Source organism: Bos javanicus, chromosome 26 (assembly GCF_032452875.1).
Source record: "Bos javanicus breed banteng chromosome 26, ARS-OSU_banteng_1.0, whole genome shotgun sequence".
NCBI classification, from domain to species: domain Eukaryota; kingdom Metazoa; phylum Chordata; class Mammalia; order Artiodactyla; family Bovidae; genus Bos; species Bos javanicus.
In genome coordinates this window covers 22994294-23013456 of record NC_083893.1, presented here as the reverse complement: position 1 = coordinate 23013456, position 19163 = coordinate 22994294, and the positions used below count along the sequence as shown (strand labels likewise).

The 19163-nt window shown below is 45.5% G+C and overlaps 1 protein-coding gene across 9 annotated transcripts in view; it reads right to left on the bottom strand.

The window, feature by feature from the left end:
• The window catches only part of SUFU (SUFU negative regulator of hedgehog signaling), a 105773-nt gene extending 88324 nt beyond the window's left edge, over window positions 1-17449 (bottom strand). For 3 of the 9 annotated variants that reach the window (XR_009733796.1, XR_009733797.1, XM_061403284.1), the window contains exons 1-2: window positions 17039-17448; window positions 12235-12369 (exon numbers count right to left, since the gene is read on the bottom strand). Coding sequence is in view for 7 of the 9 variants with exons in the window: in XM_061403284.1 (XP_061259268.1) it covers window positions 12235-12369; window positions 17039-17220 (317 nt within the window). In the remaining 2 variants the exon portion in view is untranslated. Of the gene's footprint in view, window positions 1-12234; window positions 12370-16557; window positions 16658-17038 lie in introns of those variants that run through there. The other 6 variants (XM_061403288.1, XM_061403287.1, XM_061403285.1 and 3 more) reach the window with 5 other exon arrangements.
• Between the last annotated feature and the right edge of the window lie 1714 nt (window positions 17450-19163).

Here is a 19163-nt window from a genome sequence, read left to right as displayed (position 1 = left end):
GCCAGGGTCTGCTGTGGGCAAGTTTGTACTCCAGTCTTTGTAGTAGTATCTGTACCGGAGGGCAAATCAATCTTGAACCTTGGGATTGAAGTTGCAGGCTATCAGCCTACCCAATACCAGCTACAGACTTTGTAAAAAGACACCAGGGAAAAGAAGGTATCACTAGGGAAAAGAGGGTACAGAACACTGGGCCAGCCCCAGTTAAAAACCAGAGAGATGGAGGAGTCAGATGTGGTGTGCGTATGTGTTCAGTTGCTCAGGCATGTTCAACTCTTTGCAACCCTTGGACTGTAGCCCACCAGGCTCCTCTGTCCATGGGATTTGCCAGGCAAGAACACTGGAGTGGGTTGCCACACCCTCCTCCAGGGGATCTTCCCGACCCAGGGATCAAACCCCCGTCTCCTGTGGTTCCTGTATTGGCAGGCGGGTTCTTTACCACTCACTAGCACCACCTGGAAAGCCCTCAGATGTGGAGCCAGCTCCTATTCAAGGGAATTAACTCACTTAATGCCTTGAGAAGTGACCAAAAGAAAAATATACCAGAAAACACTGTCTGCACCCATGATGTGAGAAAAAGGAGTTTGCGGTCAGAGGTAAAATGGGGAAGGAGAGAAGGTGAAGAACAAAACCAAATATATATGACCAGAGAAGAAATACAGGGTTTCCTGGTGGCTCAGATGGTAAAGAATCTTCCTGAAATGCAGGAGACCCAGGTTTGATCCCTGGGTGGGGAAGATCCCCTGGAGAAGGGAATGGCTATCCACTCAGTATTCTTGCCTAGAGAATTCCATGGACCCTGGTGGGCTAGGGTCCATGGGATCACAAAGAGTCAGGCACGACTTAGCAACTAACACATTCATAGAGAGAGATACAGGTGGCAGATAAGCATATAAAAAGATGCTCAACATCATGTGTCACTGGGGAATTACAAACTAAGATACCAATGAGATACCACTACCATCCCTGTTAGAATGGCTAAGATCCAAAAAACTGACAACACCAAATGCTGGAGAGGACACAGAATAAGAGAAATCCTTATTCATTGCTGACAGGAATGCAAAATGGTACAGCCACTTTGGAAGACAGTTTCATAGTTCCTTGTAAAACTAAACATAGTCTTACCATGTGATCCAGCAATTTTACCCAAATGAGTTGAAAACTTATGTCCACAGAAAACTCACATATGAATGTTTATGGCAGCTTTATTAAAAATTGCCAAAAACTGGAAGCAATTAAGATGTCCTTCAATAAGTGAGTGGATAAACTATGGTATATATACACAATGGAATATTGTTCAGTGATAAAAACAAATAAGCTATAAAGTCACAAAAAGACATGAAGGACCCTTAAATGCATACTGCTTAGTGAAAGAAGTCAATCTGAAAAGGCTATATGCTGTATGAATCCAACTACATGACATTTCAGTTCAGTTCAGTCGCTCAGTCGTGTCCAACTCTTTGCGACCCCATGAACCGCAGCACGCCAGGCCTCCCTGTCCATCACCAACTCCTGGAGTTTACACAAACTCATTTCCATTGAGTCAGTGATGCCATCCAACCATCTCATCCTCTGTCATCCCCTTCTCCTCCTGCCCTCAATCTTTCCCAGCATCAGGGTCTTTTCAAATAAGTCAGCCCTTAGCATCAGGTGGCCAAAGTATTGGAGTTTCAGCTTCAGCATCAGTCCTTCCAGTGAACACCCAAGACTGATCTTCTTTAGGATGGACTGGTTGGTTCTCCTTGCAGTCCAAGGGACTCTCAAGAGTCTTCTCCAACACCACAGTTCAAAAGCATCAATTCTTCGGTGCTCAGCTTTCTTCACAGTCCAACTCTCACATCCATACATGACCACTGGAAAAACCATAGCCTTGACTAGACAGACCTTTGTTGACAAAGTAATGTCTCTGCTTTTTAATATGCTGTCTAGGTTGGTCATAACTTTCCTTCCAAGGAGTAAGCATCTTTTAATTTCATGGCTGTAATCACCATCTGCAGTGATTCTGGAGCCCAGAAAAATAAAGTCAGCCACTGTTTCCCCATCTATTTGCCATGAAATGATGGGACCAGATGCCATGATCTTAGTTTTCTGAATGCTGAGCTTTAAGCCAACTTTTTCACTCTCCTCTTTCACTTTCATCAAGAGGCCCTTTAGTTCTCCACTTTCTGCCATAAGGGTGGTGTCATCTGCATGTCTGAGGTTATTGATATTGCTCCCGGCAATCTTGATTCCAGCTTGTGCTTCTTCCAGCCCAGCGTTTCTCATGATGTACTCTGCATATAAGTTAAATAAACAGGGTGACAATATACAGCCTTGACGTACTCCTTTTCCTATTTGGAACCAGTCTCTTGTTTCATGTCCAGTTCTAACTGTTGCTTCTGGACCTGCATACAGATTTCTCAAGAGGCAGGTCAGGTGGTCTGGTATTCCCATCTCTTTCAGAATTTTCCACAGTTTATTGTGATCCACACAGTCAAAGGCTTTGGCATAGTCAATAAAGCAGAAATAGACGTTTTTCTGGAACTCTCTTGCTTTTTCAAAAAAGGTAAAACTAAAGAGGAAAACAATCACTGGTTGTCAGAGGTCTGGGAGGAGGGAAGAAGGGATAGAAAGGCAAAGCACAGGGCATTTGGGGGCAGTGAAACTATTCTGTATAAGATACTCTAAGGGTGGATACAGGATATATATTTGTCAAAACCCACAGAACTATATAACAAAAAGAATGAACCCTAATGGAAACTAGAGGGCATTAGCTAGTAATAATGTATCCATACTGGATCATCCATTGTAACAAATATCCCACACTAACAAAAGAAATTTAGTAACAGGGAAATTACATGCAGAGGCAAGAAGGGGTATATGAGAACTCTTTGGACTATTCAATTTTCTTCAAACCTAAAACTGCTTTAAAATATAAAGCCTATTAATTAAAAAAAAATTATAGAGATTAAGATGTTTTAAAAAGTGATACGACAGTTTGTATTGAATACAATGACAGAGGAAAAATATATCCTCTGCAGAGTGATACTTCATTTCAGACCAAAAATCCTTCCCATGTTGACACTACAGATACCTCAGCTAGAAGGTATGAATACTCCTGGCTTTGAAGTGTTCCTCATTTCTATACCCTCTCCCCAGAAAGAATGATCAGACAGTCCACACATTCTATGCAAGATATCCTCTGCGCTACTGGAATGCTGGGCACATCCCTGACCACACAGGAAGCACGACCATGTGAACCCGACATCCAAGTCAGAAGCATCAACTTTGTGTTCTTAGGAGTCCCAAACTTTGCTGGAAACCTACTAAAAATGGTTACAGTAAGGCTGCAGAAGCCTTGACTTAAATTTGACAAAGGATCCTGTCACCTACCCCCTTGCCATTCCCTGGCAGGACTCTTTCATTACAAACTTGCTTCAATACCCAGGTCAACATTTCCCCTGCAAAGCACTTCCTGCTTCCCTAGTCACACTCCATTAATCCAAGATACCTTTGAACTGCGGTGCATGATAGTAATAGTGGTCTGAGGGGGACCTCCCACCACACTCCCTGTACGTGGAGGAAGGAAAGGGTGAGGGCTGCTGGAGCCAAATTGCCTGGGTTGATGGCCCAGCTCCAGCATTCCCTTGCTGGGTGGATAAGTTCTCTAACATCTCTGTGCTTCAGTTTCCTTGTAAAATAAGCTTAATAATACCTACCACAAAGAGCCATTGTGAGGATTCAACGAGTTTATATAAAACACTTAGAAGAGTGCCTTGCACACAGTAGGAGCTACAATTATCATTACATGGTTTAAGATTCTTGAAGCACTGAAGACTACAGGGTGAGGGGAGACAGTCGCAAAGCCTCAGAGTCAGGTAAAGTCAAAAGCTCCTCCTAGCCCTAATTCTCACTGTTGCCTCTTTCCCAGGGACTCTGCAACTCTTAACAAGTATATACATTGGGTATTTCAAGGACAGGAGCTAAGTATGACTTTTCATTGATCTCCACCACTACCCAAACACATCACCTTCTCCAGTGTTCTGCCTGTTGTTCTTGTTGTTTAGTCGCTCAGTTGTGTCCAACTCTTGTGACCCCATGGACTGTAGCCCACCAGCATCCTCTGTCCATGGGACTTCCCAGGCAAGAATACTGGAGTGGGTAACCATTTCCTTCTCCAGGGGATCTTCCTGACCCAGCAATGGAACCCATGTCTCCTGCATTGGCAGGTGGATTCTTTACCACTGAGCCACCTGGAGAAGTCCATTCTGCCATTGTTGGGACTCAGGGCAGCTCTGCTGTTGGAGTGTGCTGCACAGCCTGGTGCTCTGTGGAGAGCTCAGCAGGTAGGTTAGCAAGCTGCAAAGGGATGTGCAGGGATGGGGGCCCACTCCCAGGGGGCTCAGGTCAGTGAGGACAAGACCTCTCCACACACATCTGAGGACCAGACAGCAGAACAGAGCTACTGAAAACAGGAAATGTAGTTGACTGGGAGACCCAAGAGGCAGGACAGAGGAATGAATTTAGGAGCCAAAGACCAGAGTCCTGAGTCAGGCTCTCTGAGTCAGAATACTGGGCAAGGGAGATGCTGGCAAACCCAGACCCAGAACATGGCAGGTGTGAGGACCAGCATAGTTGGGAAAAACTGCGGCATGGAAGATGGGAGTCGAAAAGCATGTGCTAGCAGAGAAGAATGCTGGGACTTTGAGATCTGATCATATCAAACCCATAAGGGCTTCCAAGTTTCTTCCCCTCTCCCTGCAGAAAGAGGAAACTTCCCAATGCTGACCAACCTGGCACCACACCAGCCTGGCAGTCACCCCAGATTAATCAGGCCTCTAGGACTGTTCAGTCAGTTTGACTGGGCCAGCTCAAGGAATCTCTTCCCAACTGCCCCCTTACTGAAGGACTCCTTGAACTGGAAAATTTAGAATCTTTACACCATGAAGGCAGAGAGAATCCATGTTGCAAGTGAAACGCTTTACAGAGGATAAAGCCACAGCCCCACACAGATCTGCTAAGAACCCCACAATGCCTCAGGTCTTCCGTGGTTACAAAAGAAAAGGAATTCTCAAAGTTTTATAATTCAAGATCCGGGGCCTGAAATTCAGCCCAGAGCAGTAGTTTCTGCCTCAGGGAGAGCTCTATTCCTACTGCTGGCCCTTCTGCCCATTCCTGGGCCAAGACCAATAGCCCAGGTCCCCTGCCCTTAGCAGAGAACATCACCATTTCACACGGTCATACTGAAACTAACCACCTCTGAGATGAAAGACAGAGAGAGGAACCAAAGCATCAACAAGGCCTGCCTTCCAGTGAACTTGCAAAGGATTTCCTCAGCCTGCTGTGCCAGCCAGGGAGAGGGCCTGCCATCTGTGGGTGTCTAGAGAGGCAATCCAGTTGTCAGCCTCTGGAGAGCCCTGGGAAGAAAGCAAAGGCCAACTAGTAGAGGACCTGCACTCCCAGAACAGGTATGTTATGGCAACGAGCAGAATCTCCACTGGAAACCCCAGGGGATGAAATGGCATGTTAAAAAGTTCCTGCCAACCAAGTTCTGAGAGAGGAAAATGAGCATTTCCCAACTGCAGGGGACCAAGGCCACACAAAACAACAAGTGGAAAAGTTAATCTGTATCCAGTGTTTTAATAAATAATTCATTCGGTGCAGAGCCCAGATGGGAGAAACCCAAAGGGAAGAGAAGGTTCTCCACCAGCCCAGCAGAGGCAGCCATGGGGAGCCAGTAAGCAGCAGCTCCAGGCCCCTGGGGTGAGAGAACACCTCTCTACTTTATGACACATCTGCCAAGAAGCCAGGGTCTGTGGGGCAGAGCCCAGACCAACCGTGGAGGTAGCGTCGCGGTGTGGGCTCTGCCCTCTGGAGCTGCCAGCCTGCAAGCCAACACCACACAAAGGCTGGCTTTGGAACCAGCCCGGCATGAACAGCAGATGACCTGCCCAGTGGAATCCCACCAGGGAAGTCTGCCTGAGATCACAAACACACTCGGAAACTAGCCAGCCTCCTGCGCCTCAGTCAGAGCCCCTGTAGCCTGGGTCCTGTTGGGACTGCTGGCAGGACCAGGGACAGCCAGAAATTCCCACGGAGAGGGGTGCTGAAGCCACTTCTTCCACAGCCCTGCAAAGCCCCACATTCCAGTCCGCAGCTGCCTGGCCACAAAAAGAAGAGCCAGAGCTGCAGGCTTCCGACAGGCATTTGGCAGCTGAAACTCAGCTGTCTCACACCTCTCAAGCTGGGAGGGTTGGGGGTGGGGGGACCAGGACAGTCTTGGCCACTGAAATCAGCTGGGGGTGGCCTTAGGGTTCCTAGAAAAGCACGCCCATCTCCCATGTGGCTGCCCCGAGGTGGAACTTGTTCCAGCTCTCCAACTTTAGAAACAGCCTCTTGAGAACCTTTTAATTCAAACAAGTGCTCTCTTGTCCTGTTTTTTTAGTGAATGTGAACGGGGAAAGAACTTGGAGGGAACTGACCAACCCAGGGCTCATCCAATCAGTTTGCCGTTCACCCCTCTCAGGGCTACCAGGGTTCGGCTCCCCTCTTGCTCACTGAAGAAAGCCTGCCAGGAGCAAGAAGAAACCCAGGGGACCCCCACCCCCCGGGCTTCTGCCTATTCTGTCCCTGTCCTCCATAAGCTATGAGGATAAAATAAGACCTTAATGGGAAGAGGTACACAGTAGGCATTTAATAAATGCCATTGACTGATTAAAATGGAAAAGCAATACAGAACAATAGCTAAGAACACAGGCTTTGGGGTTGCTAGAACTGATTACTAATTTACTACATGTGCAATAAGTTCTCTAAGTGTAAATTTCTATATCTATGAGCAAGAGGTAATAAGAATTCCTTATGTCATATAATTACTATAAGGATAATACAAAGAACTTAGCACTACTCTAGAATATAGTCAAAACTAAACAGAAAAAAAAGTTTGCTTATATTATTACCTTAAAGACAAACAATGCCTTGTACATATTCCTTTCTCCCCAGTCAGGAGAGAACACACAGAACATTTTAATTTTTTACTTTTCACACTTTTGTAAAAAAAATTGAAGTAGAGTTGATTGACATTGTTGTGTTAGTTTCTGGTGGGCAGCAAAGTGATTCAGTCATACACATATATTCTTTTTCATTATGGTTTATTACAGGATATTGAATATAGTTCCCTGAGCTATACAGCAGGACCTTGTTACACAGAACATTTTAGATGTAAGGAGACCCTGCTGCTAACAGGTCAGGAGACATTAACTTGCTGTAGCCTTTGGTAGGCTACTGTACTTTCTCAATTGCACAATTAAGAGAGAGGGACTAAATCAGTGTTTCCCATTTGTCTGTGACTAAATAATACTTTTTTAAAAAATTATTTTCTCAATTGTCTTTCAACTTTTCTAATCATACCTATGGCCAGGTTCAATTTGGTGTTCAGTTCAGTTCAGTAGCTCAGTCGTGTCTGACTCTTTGCAACCCCATGAACTGCAGCATGCCAGGCCTCCCTGTCCATCACCAACTCCTGGAGTTCACTCAAACTCATGTCCATTGAGTCGGTGATGCCATCCAGCCATCTCATCCTCTGCCGTCCCCTTCTCCTCCTGCCCACAATCCCTCCCAGCATCAGGGTCTTTTCCAATGAGTCAACTCTTCACATGAGGTGGCCAAAGTATTGGAGTTTCAGCTTTAGCATCAGTCCTTCCAATGAACACCCAGGACTGATCTCCTTTAGGATGGACTGGCTGGATCTCCTTGCAGTCCAAGGGACTCTCAAGAGTCTTCTCCAACACCACAGTTCAAAAGCATCAATTCTTCAGCACTCAGCTTTCTTCACAGTCCAACTCTCACATCCATACATGACCACAGGAAAAACCATAGCCTTGACTAGACGGACCTTTGTTGGCAAAGTAATATCTCTGCTTTTTAATGTGCTATCTAAGTTTGTCATAACTTTCCTTCCAAGGAGTAAGCATCTTTTAATTTCATGGCTGCAATCACCATCTGCAGTGATTTTGGAGCCCAAAAAAATAAAGTCTGACACTGTTTCCACATCTATTTCCCATGAAGTGATGGGACCAGATGCCATGATCTTCATTTTCTGAATGTTGAGCTTTAAGCCAACTTTTTCACTCTCCTCTTTCACTTTCATCAAGAGGCTTTTTAGCTCCTCTTCACTTTCTGCCATAATACTTCACTCATACTTACTAATCTCTTGGACAGAGAAAGCTGACCTCAGGCTTAGACTCTTCTCTGACAGGCCAGAATTGAGCTAGAATTTAATAACATTGCTTTGCTATCACTATGTTTACTCTAATAAGTACCTTTAAATTATAGCAAGTGATAATGGTTTCCCATATATGGTAACGATTTAACTTTTTTTTTTTGGCCACAGCGTGTGAGAACTTTCCCCAACCAGGGACTGAACCCATGTCCTCTGCTGTTCTAACCACTGGACCACCAAGGTAATTTAACTTTTAAAAAGATATCAGTTTTTTAAAAGGAGATTCATTTAAAGAGAACATAAAGTAGGTAATACACTATAGGTGACAAAAATTATGAAGGCAGCATATTTTGGAAATACTGGGCTAGAAGATTTTGAAAGCTCCTCTTAGTTCCCAAAGTGAATGTTTGTGCCCAAGAGTGTCAGACTGCAGATCCCCCCCAGTCCCTTCCTACAAGGTTCCTCTCCAACTTCACTTCCTCCCTGGAGCTTCTTCCAATCCAGCAGCCCGACAACAAGTCGCTTGCTCCACTGTGCTCCCAGATCATGTTCCACATCATAGATCATAGCATTTATTTATTCAGTATCTGTACATTTATCCTCCCTCTACAGCATGTACTCCTTGAGACAGGAATTTTGCCTTGGCATATTATCCTCAAGACATCTTATCCCTAAGACATCTGCGTCCAGTGCAAAATAGAACTTCAGCACGTGATGAATGCTGAATAAACGAACCGAGGCTTCTGCCCTTTTTTTCACTGAATGAGAAGTCAAAAGACAGTGTAAAAAGCCTGTTGCCAGAAATTCATTTGTTATAACTCCAATTCAACACCTCTTAGCACTTAAGTTGGGTGAGAGAACACTCACCTTTCTGAACTCAGTTTCAAGCGCTAAATTACATGAAAATTCATGAAACAGTTTTAAAGAGGGCTCTCCACATGAAATGTTTGGAAAAGCAAACTTTTCTTCAAGAAACTTACCAGGATCAAGAAGAGATCAGTCACACCAGCACAAGACCAATTACAAAGGTACTTTTGACTTCTGCAACATAGACCAGAACTCAGTAAATATCTAAGAACGTCCCTCCCATGTCCTTCCAATGACAGGTTTTAATACCAGAAAATCCTAAGCTTGAATGGTAAGATAAAAGCCCAAAGGGAGGTCTCACCATTGTCATGAATGACATCTGAATATCAAAGTGTTTTATCACATAGAAATGACACATATATACAAGGGTACTGCTGAACAAAGAAAGGCCCTTTTTCAAATTGAGAGGTTGCCTTTCCTCAAACATAGAACCTTCTCAATTATGTTCTTCATGTCACCCGGGCCTTGGACTCATGTCTCAGTGGCGCGTAGACTGTAAGAATATTTAGGTCACATAGAAAACCGTATTTTTTTTAACTGGAATAAATCTGTCAACAAAAAGGTACAGGCTAGCGGCACTAAATATCCTCTGCAGGTTCTTATTAAAAATATAAATTAAAGTCCAGCACAGTCCGTTTACTCCCGCATCTGTTTGCTATTCTATCTCCATTATTAATAATGTAATGCAGGGTCTTGATTCAAGCAAGATTAATTCCCTGTTCCCAAAGCCTTCTGCTGACACTGCAATGAATATGTCTGGAAGGCTATAAAGGGCAGGCCCAGGCATTGCTCCCAACACGTGATCAATGAGGAGATGGGGCCTGGGCCTCTAAGCTTAACAAGAGTGAAGAGGAAGTTGAGTTGAGCCTGTGATCAGAGAGGTGGTATAGCCCAGTGGTTAAGAGCTCAGACTCTGAACAGCTCAAGTCAATCCTAGCTCTTTTATAGCCTAGATGTGTGACTTTTGACAATTCATTCAACCCCTCCAGGGACTCAGTTTCCTCATGTACCAAACAGAGATAACAAAAAGACCTGATAAGATTGTAAAGCATTCGACACAATGATATGAAACACAGTAAGAACTAAAACAAAGCAAAAAAAAAAAAAAAGAATATTATCTTCTTTTTCAGAATCATCTCCAGAATCAGCCTCTTATGCTGATGCAGGGCAGGAAGAGCCTGGCTACTCTTTCAATTTATACACACTAAGCAGCCACCACCAAGATACCAGAAAGATGGCAATAAAAAGATAATATGCAAGGCAAAAAATAGTAAAAGATATAATAGAAATCGGCTCTTGCTTAACCATACTAATAAGGGGGAGGGAAAACTACATTAAAATTGAAGAACCCTTCCCTCAAAAGATGGAAACATTTTTTTATTATACATTATTTTAAAATTATTAGGGAACATGATATAATTGTTTAAGAGGCAATGGAGTATAGTCATTAAGAGTACTGCCTGACTGCCTGTGTTAGAATCCTGGTTTCAGCACTTCCAATCTGTGTGACCTTAAGCAAATTATAGAATCTCTTTGTGTCTCAGTTTCCTCAACAGTAAAATGGGGCAAATATCAGAACCTACCAGTATTTTAGGGTTGTGGTGAAAATTAGTTAATATATATACATATAAAGTGATTAGAAGAGTACTTGGCTCATATTAATAGTTAATGCTCAACAACTATTGAAGTGAAGTGAAGTGAAGTGAAGTAGCTCAGTCGTGTCCGACTCTTTGCAACCCCATGGCCTGTAGCCTACCAGGCTCCTCTGTCCATGGGATTTTCCAGGCAATAGTCCTGGAGTGGATTGCCATTTCCTTCTCCAAACAACTATTAGGTTTTATTATTTTGTTGCTGCTATTTTTTTCAGTTGATGATGTTTAACTTAATAGTAAAATGTATTTAAATTCAGTGATTAGACAGGGAAGTAGGGGAGGTAGGTAGGATTGAGAAGTGTCACAGGGCAGCAAATGGAAGATAGACTAGGATAAAAAATGTACTGCAGCTGATCTGAGCACAGATAACTGGAGGTAAAAAGGAAGTAGGTAAGATCCACAGAGGAACAGAGATGTACATATTCATGATAAAGCAAGTAGAATAAAATCTTAATGGTAGAATCCAGGTAGTGGTATATGATTGTTCACCGTAAAACTCTTTCAACTTTGCTTCTTTTAAAATTTTTATAATAATCTAGAGGGGGGAAAAGGAAGTAGACCTAGAGGAATCAACTCAACTTTTGGGTCACAGCTATGCTGCCTGTACTCTGAGCTCAAACATCACAACAAGCTTGAAGAAACAGTTTTGGAATTCTCTCTCATCATCGACACTCTTCTGCACCAGATGAGTAGAGCTCAGGTCCTGATCTGGACCACATCAGCACAAGTAGCTACAGGCAGAGGGCAGAAACCCAGATGTTCCACGTGAGAAATGCCAAACTCAAGGGACTATGACGTGATCCTCTCTGCTCAGGAAAACTTTGCTAGGGAAATTAAAATAGAGGAAGTCTTGTGCAGGCTTCGGAAACAGGAGAGTGGACCTCTGACCTGCTTCTGACCTGCATGGACACTGCCCAGGTTCCAAGCAACAGGCACAGTCAGTCAGGTGGCACTTTAGGTAGAAAGGGAGTGGGTCTCGGATCTCGTAAGCCCCTAAAGGCCTAGCAGCCCCCCGGGGTCTAAGAAGTCTTGTGACTCACAAGGTGAAACAAACACCACTGTAAAAGTTAAATCAGAACTGCCTTTTTGCGCGCAAACTGATGATGATATCAGTTTGCGGTCTGGGATTATAAGCGGGAGCCCCCAAAAGTGCAATATGAAGCCTCACCCATGGGGTGGATGCACTGCTCAGTACCCTTTCCCAATTGGGACTCCAGATTGCTATCATTCAGGACTTCCCAGAACTGTTCAAGTCTGGATGTTGTTGTCGGCTTAATTTGGTGATGTACTTGCTGTTACTTCTCTCTATTGTTTTTATTTCTTTTCCTTCTAATGACTGTATATTGAAATTAAGTTAATCTATTAAAAGTTGAAATTATTTATTTGTATGTAATGAGTGGTTTCTTTTGTTAACGAATCCTTCAAACCTAAAATGAAAGTAAAACTCCCAGCAAAACAAAACTCAGAAATAAGGCTCAAGGCTAGGGAAGAGGGAGATAGAAGGCAAGAGTACACACTCACTCATGGACTCTGTTGTCGCCATAGAGATCGCTCAGGCCAAAGCTGATGTAGTGCCAGTGCTCAGGGATGTTGGCAGAGGGGCTCCCCACATTCCTGTACATGCTAACATAATCCAAGGGGTCTGGGCCACCCAACCTGCAAAAGACAAAACACAGGGATGTCAGCGTAAACCTTAAAGCAGACAATGTGAAGCTAAAGGGCTCTGGCTTACAAACCTACAGGCCCCATCCTGGATGAATCTGGGGTAAAAGAGAACTAAAGGGAGGGCCACACCTCTCTAGGGTAAGACCAAAGGATGGGCAGCTGAAGGTAGCCCAGCTCCACAAGCACAAGAGGCTCCCTTCTCCTATCTCAGGTAGAACCTCTTTTAGAAATAAAACAGACTGATTGCTCCCTTTGACTTCCTTCTGTTTCAAGTTACCAACCCCAAGTGGGATTGGCAGGGATTCTCTTCCATGGTGCCTGTAAACACGCCAAGCTTCAAGGCAAGAAGTGCATCAGTCAATCAATGCGCCTCTGTTGAAAGACCATCCTGAGCATCTCCAATGGGCATTGTTACTGGAAGCAGAGGCTCGGCTCCACTCCTGCCTCTTAGAGAGCTAATTCCTGAAAGACCATATTGTACCCTATGTTAATTATAGTTTGTTCTAAACAGACCCAATGCCTCCAGACCCCAGCCTGAACATCCCAGACCAAAGCTGGTCTTTTATCATGCAAGTGACAAAGGCCAAACTTAGGCTAGCTTAGCTCTGCACAGAGAACTGCAGCAGGAGCCCGGCTGAGCCCTGTGAGGTCTTGCAACTGCAAGATGATCCCGGGAGACAGCTGCCTGAAAGGTAGAGCTGGAACATTAAATGATTCAGGGCCTCTGAGGACCACATTAGACTTCCCCATAATTCCAACAGAGAGGCAGCTGAGGAAGAGATTCAGTCATTAGCTCACTCTGAGGATTTAATTCAAGAAGGGGTCCCTTTAGCTGAGTAATTAGTGATCTTTTTAAAAGAATCCTGCTTTTCTTCAGAATGGAGAGGGAAATGTGGTAGAGTCAAGAGACAGACTAAATGGAAACCATTAGCACAAGGAAGTCTGCATTTAGCCCCCAAACCCTGTACTTGAGGTGCCTTGGACATCGGACGGTTCCACAGACTGCAAAAACTTTGCTTGACCCTGGGACAAGGATGGGGTACACTTGGCATTGGGGATTATATGCTGAAAGAACACAACCAACCAAATAAAAGATGTTACACGTATGTGATCCCAGCAAACATGCCAGTAACACTTTTAAAACCAGTAGGTTTGGTTTCACCCTCTTTTGCCAGGACATTATTTGCCTTTGCAGAAGTCCTTATTCTCTGCTGGGAAATGCTAAGTTATTTATAGGACTTACAAGAAAGTCGCTACAAATAGCTTAGAATCTCAACGGAGTGGATTAGGAAAAGGGATAAATCTCCATGGCTTTCCTTAACTCTGCTTTTGCCAAGTTAGTCACTCAGTCATGTCTGACTCTATGCAACCCCATGAAATGTAGCATACCAGGCTCCTCTGTCCGTGGAGTTCTCCAGGCACAAATACTGGAGTGAGTGGGTAAATCACTCGACTAATTCCACAATCATTTGGATTTAGAAAAGTTTGTTGGGGAAAAGAAGAAAGAAAGGGTGGCTACCCCTGCAAGGACCTCATGATAACTGCAGAGCCCTGGAACAGGTGGGAATGATTACAGGCTCCATATCTGCTCTAGTCTCCCTGCTGCCGAGTCCCAGTCCTGCCCGTCCTTCAGCCTAGGTCCCTCCAGAAACAAGGGGCAAAATTGTGTCCACTCTTCTGTGCTCCCCATCTACCACATCCCTGACAGCCCTGGCCAAGTCTCCCAAAGGGCATTTCATCAAAGAGAGAGGCTTTACCTCAAAACTCCATCTGCAGAAAAGGACCGACAGTCAGACAAAATTAGCCTTTTCTCTAAGTACATAGTGTTCTGTTCTACTCACTCGGAGACCTGATAGGAAGCAGATGAGTACGTGGAAAATCATCATATTTTGCACTTGGAAAAAGATGCTATCCCAGGACCCAGATCATCCCTCAGTGTAAGTCCCTGAACACCTGACTTCACAGGGAAGTTGCCAGAGTGACCCAAGGCACTGGCTCTACTTCAGCTCCCTGACCAGTAAAGCCTCAGCTTTCAGCCACGATGTCCCGGTTAGCTAGGGACTACTAGTCAAGAAAGTCATCCTTCTGTCACAAGAAAAAAGAATCTCAACATACCCTGGGCCACAGCCAAACTGAGGCAGCCTCAGTCAGTCATCCTGCTATGAAAATTGAAGAGGGCTTATAGGATCCTAAATGTGAAGGTTTATCAGTGAACCACTTTCAGGACTTAATTATGCAACCCCTTCTGAATCTTAGAAAGAACCAGTCCCTGGGCTGTTTCTTCTCATTTATTTCTGCATCCAGGCAACATTTCTAATTTCACAAAGTGCTGTACAATCATCTTTATTCATCATTAGATGCTAGCCCATCTTTTAAGATAAGTCCTGACCTGGCTAACAAACTTGCAGCAGGATGGGAAAAAAGGTTCACAGGGAGATGGAGGAAAAATTAGATTCCCAAACCAGTCTTAGTCCTTTGCATGTGTTCAATACCTTTTTCTTTTTTGCCACACCTCATGGTTTGTAGAACTTCCCCAACCAGGAATCGAACCCATACCCCCTGCAGTGGAAGCACAGAGTCTTAACCACTGGACCATCAGGGAAGCCCATGTTCAATCCCTTTTACAACTCTATCCTTTATGTCCACTTGGGTGACATAATAACAGTAGCCCAAGTCTGAGAGGGGATTTCTCCTTATACTCAAACAAGGCCTGAACAAACAGCATGGCAGAGGCAGGTCCCCTTTTTCTCACGAAGTATGCCAATAGAGTCCATCACTGTACATATTTAAATATAGTGGTACAAATCAACAAAGACCTACTGTATAGCACATGGAACTCTGCTCAATGTTATGTGGCAGTCTGGAGGGGAGAGGAACTCCGGGGAGAATGGCTATATGTGTATGTAAGGCTGAGTCCCTTCACTGTTCACCTGACTCTATCACAAACATTGTTAATTGGCTATACCCCAATACAAAATAAAAAGTTTACGTACTGAAAGGAAATTATACCAGATGGCAATAAGTCAAGAAAAAGAAGTAAATGGTAAAAGAATGACAAAAATGAAATAAAATTGCCATAATTTGTAGATGAAAATAAATAAAAAGTTTAAAATGGGTGATTAAGTTATCAAGAGCTGCTTTTTACTCAGAAGACCTCTTCAAAAACTCCTCTCAACCAAAGAACACCGTGCCTGCCAGAGAGATCTGTACTGCTGGCCACACCTCCTCCTGGCTACCAGACAGAGGCAGGCTGCTCCTGCCGCTCTCCCCACGGAGCAGGTGGCTGCTCCCCAGGCCCTTCACACTGTCAGCCTCTCTACATCCTCCCACAGACATAGGGAGCTGGCCTCTGCCCTAGGCAACCCAGTTCCTGCCATCTCCAGAAGAAGTGGTTGTCATGGAGGGAAAAGACTCAGCCCTAAAGAAAGGTAACCAGTAAAGACATCCACTCTACTCATTCCCCCTTCGGGGGTACCTCCCCTTTGGTCACACCCCAAGTGGCTGCCTTGAACAGTCTTTCAGGAGCCAATGAAGGGGTTCATCTAATACAGTGCCTGCATGAAACTGGTTTTGTACAGATTCAACTAGTTTCTCAGTCAACTTTTAGTTCAGAAAGACCATGAAGAAGAGTCCCCATAACAGAGGTGGCACGAAGAAACGGGTTGCAAAAAGAATGGGAAACTAGAAAAGACCATTCCTTCCCCAGGGGCAGTCGATGTGTACATAGGTCTGATCTTAACAGAGTTACTTGGGGATTACTCTCAGCTCCCCTGAGGAACTGTTGCCTACATCTGGGTGCTCCAGACCACAAAGTTCCTCTTAATATCTCACTGAAGGATCCTCCCTGTCCAAATTCCACATCTTCATCGTTTACGGCAGCCTCCTTCAATCCTGAGCCAAACCATGGATCTCCCTGACCCAGCCTGCCCCTGTTCTAGCCAGTGACCTAGACCAAAGCAGCCGCGGAGCCAGAGGAAGCTCTGCATGGAGTAAGAGAACTGTGCAGAGTAAGCAGAAAATTGATCGGGAGAAGCTGCTCCATCAAACTTCAAACGCAAAAGCACTGCACTGATATGAATGTCTTAGCTCATCCGGAAGGTATCAAAATGAGACCTCCCCCTCATCCCTTCACAAGCTCAACGCTCACATCCTAACCCACAGACCCACACCCGCCCCTACCCTGTGCAGTCCCGTGCCCTCCGAGCTCCTCCGGCCGCGCGGCTCCAAAGCCTTCTCAGATGCTCCTCAGGCTCCGCCTCGCCTCCCCCATCTCACTTCAGCCGCCCCCCTTCGGCTTCCCCGCGCCCACTTATGACCCCCTCCAGGCGCCCCCTCCTTTCACCACGTTTACAGTTCCCTCTCTCCGACCGTCGCCCCCTCAGCTTCTACCGACACCCCCAATTCACTCCATTCTTCTAATGCCAGTTAACCCTTCATCCTCCCCTCCCTTGCTAACCCTTCGCTACCCACAGGCTTCGTTAACCCCTTTGTCCCCATTCCTAACTTGAGCCTTAACTTCTTCCCTCACAGCAGGAAGTCCTCTTCCAAGTGCTTTAACCATTCTCCTTTCCCCTCCAATTCCCTGGCAAATTACTTCGCCCCCGGCGCTTTAACCCTTCTCAGCCCGCCCCTGTCGGTCTCCGCGCGGCCCAAGACGTACCAGTACTTGACGATAGCGGTAACCTGGAGCGGGTTCGGCTGGTCTGGGTACAGGCGGCGGCACTCTCCGTAGATGGCGTGCAGTCCTGGGGGGAAGAGCGAGGCGAAGGCCGGAGGGGCAGTAGGGCCAGGGGCCGGGGGCGCGGTGGGGCCGGGGGCGCCGCTAGGCCGCAACTCCGCCATCGGGGCGCGTAGGGTGCTGGGGGGACCGGGGAGGGCAGACGAGGGGGAGAGCACTGACGCGCCAGCAGGCGAACTCCTTGGGTGCGACTCCCGGAGGCGATGGGGGCTGCAGCGAGGTCTAGGCTCCGCGCCTGCGCAAGGCGCACTGTCCGCCCAGGCCGTCGCCGCGGTGGAGACGGCCAGAGGGTGCCTCGGGGGCCGCGGGGCGCTCAGGGGGCGGGGTGCCGGCGCGCCCTATTCCTGTTCCATTGGCTAATGTCTGTGCCAGTCACAGGTAGGGAAGGCATGACTTGACAATAGGTCCCTCCTCCGTCTCCCAGAGTTGTGGGGGTGTTCCAAGGCTCTTCGCTTCCCCCTAGCGTTAGGAGGAGCCCAGGATTAAATAGAGATACTGGGACATCCTCTGAGGTGCTAGGGACCCAAGAAAGCTTTGGGAAGTGCGCCGACAAAAAGCATGTCACTGTTATGCTAACACGGTGCTCAGAAGGATTTGTTTAATTAATTTATTTCAGAAGGATTTAAACATAAATGTGACAATGGATTGCTTCCTTCGTCCATGTAGCATTAAAAACGGAATTTTTTAGTTTCTAAGGCACCGGGTTGGAAATTATTTTTCTGCCTGCAATAACTTTACTTATAGTAATGTCTTCCACTCAAATAATCTTGAAATTTCAAGAGAAAGGGATAGAAGAGAGTCCTGACTACTGGCAGAGAGTCCTGACTACTGGCTATTAACTAAAGGTCCCCACAACATGAAGGAAAGGACGAAATAATTTATTAGAGAAAAATGCACTGGGCTCCTTAGAAAGCAGTAACACATAATCTCTCAATTCCATTTTCTCATTCATCAGTGTCATTTCTAGCTCCCCATGAAAATTAAAGGTATACTAGAGCAGTTCCTGGGCTTCCCTCACAGCTTAGTCGGTAAAGAATCTGCCTGCAGTGCAGGAGACCTGGGTTTGATCCCTGGGTCGGGAAGATCCTGTGGCGAAGAAAATGGCAACCAACTCCAGTATTCTTGCCTGGAGAATCCCATGGACAGAGGATCCTGGCAAGCTACAAATCCATGGGGTCACAAGAGTAGGACACGACTTAGTGACTAAAGAGAGAGAGAGAGACAACAGTTCCTGAAGCTATTAGATGAACGATGTTTTAATGACCAAAAGATCATCTACACCAGTAGTTCCAAATGTCAGTCTTCAGAACAATACTAGTATGTTGCCAAGTTTACACCTTTCCAGGAAAAAATGAGAAAATCAACCAAAAATATTTTGTTGATTATTTCCAGTATTTTGGCCACCCGATGTGAAGAACTGACTCATTGGAAAAGACCCTGATGCTGGGAAAGATTGAAGGCGGGAGCAGAAGGGGACGACAGAGGATGAGATGTTTGGAGGCTTCACTGACTCAATGGACATGAGTTTGAGTAAGCTCCAGGAGTTGGTGATGGAAAGGGAAGCCTGGCATGCTGCAGTCCATGGGGTCGCAAAGAGTCGGACACAACTGAGCTGAACTGAACAAAAATATACCTTTTTTTTAAAAAAAGCAAGCTTTATGCAATATACTTTCCTTTGTTCTAGGAACATGTACCTCACCTGTATGTATACTAAAATTTCCTTTTATTAGACTAAGAAGGTGGTTCAGTTCAGTTCAGTTCAGTTCAGCCGCTCAGTCGTGTCCCACTCTTTATGACCCCATGAACCGCAGCACACCAGGCCTCCCTGTCCATCACCAACTCCTGGAGTTCACTCAAACTCATGTCCATTGAGGCAGTGATGCCATCCAACCATCTCATCCTCTGTCATCCCCTTCTCCTCCTGCCCTCAATCTTTCCCAGCATCAGGGTCTTTTCAAATGAGTCAACTCTTTGCATCAGGTGGCCAAAGTATTGGAGTTTCAGCTTCAAAATCAGTCCTACCAATGAACACCCAGGACTGATCTCC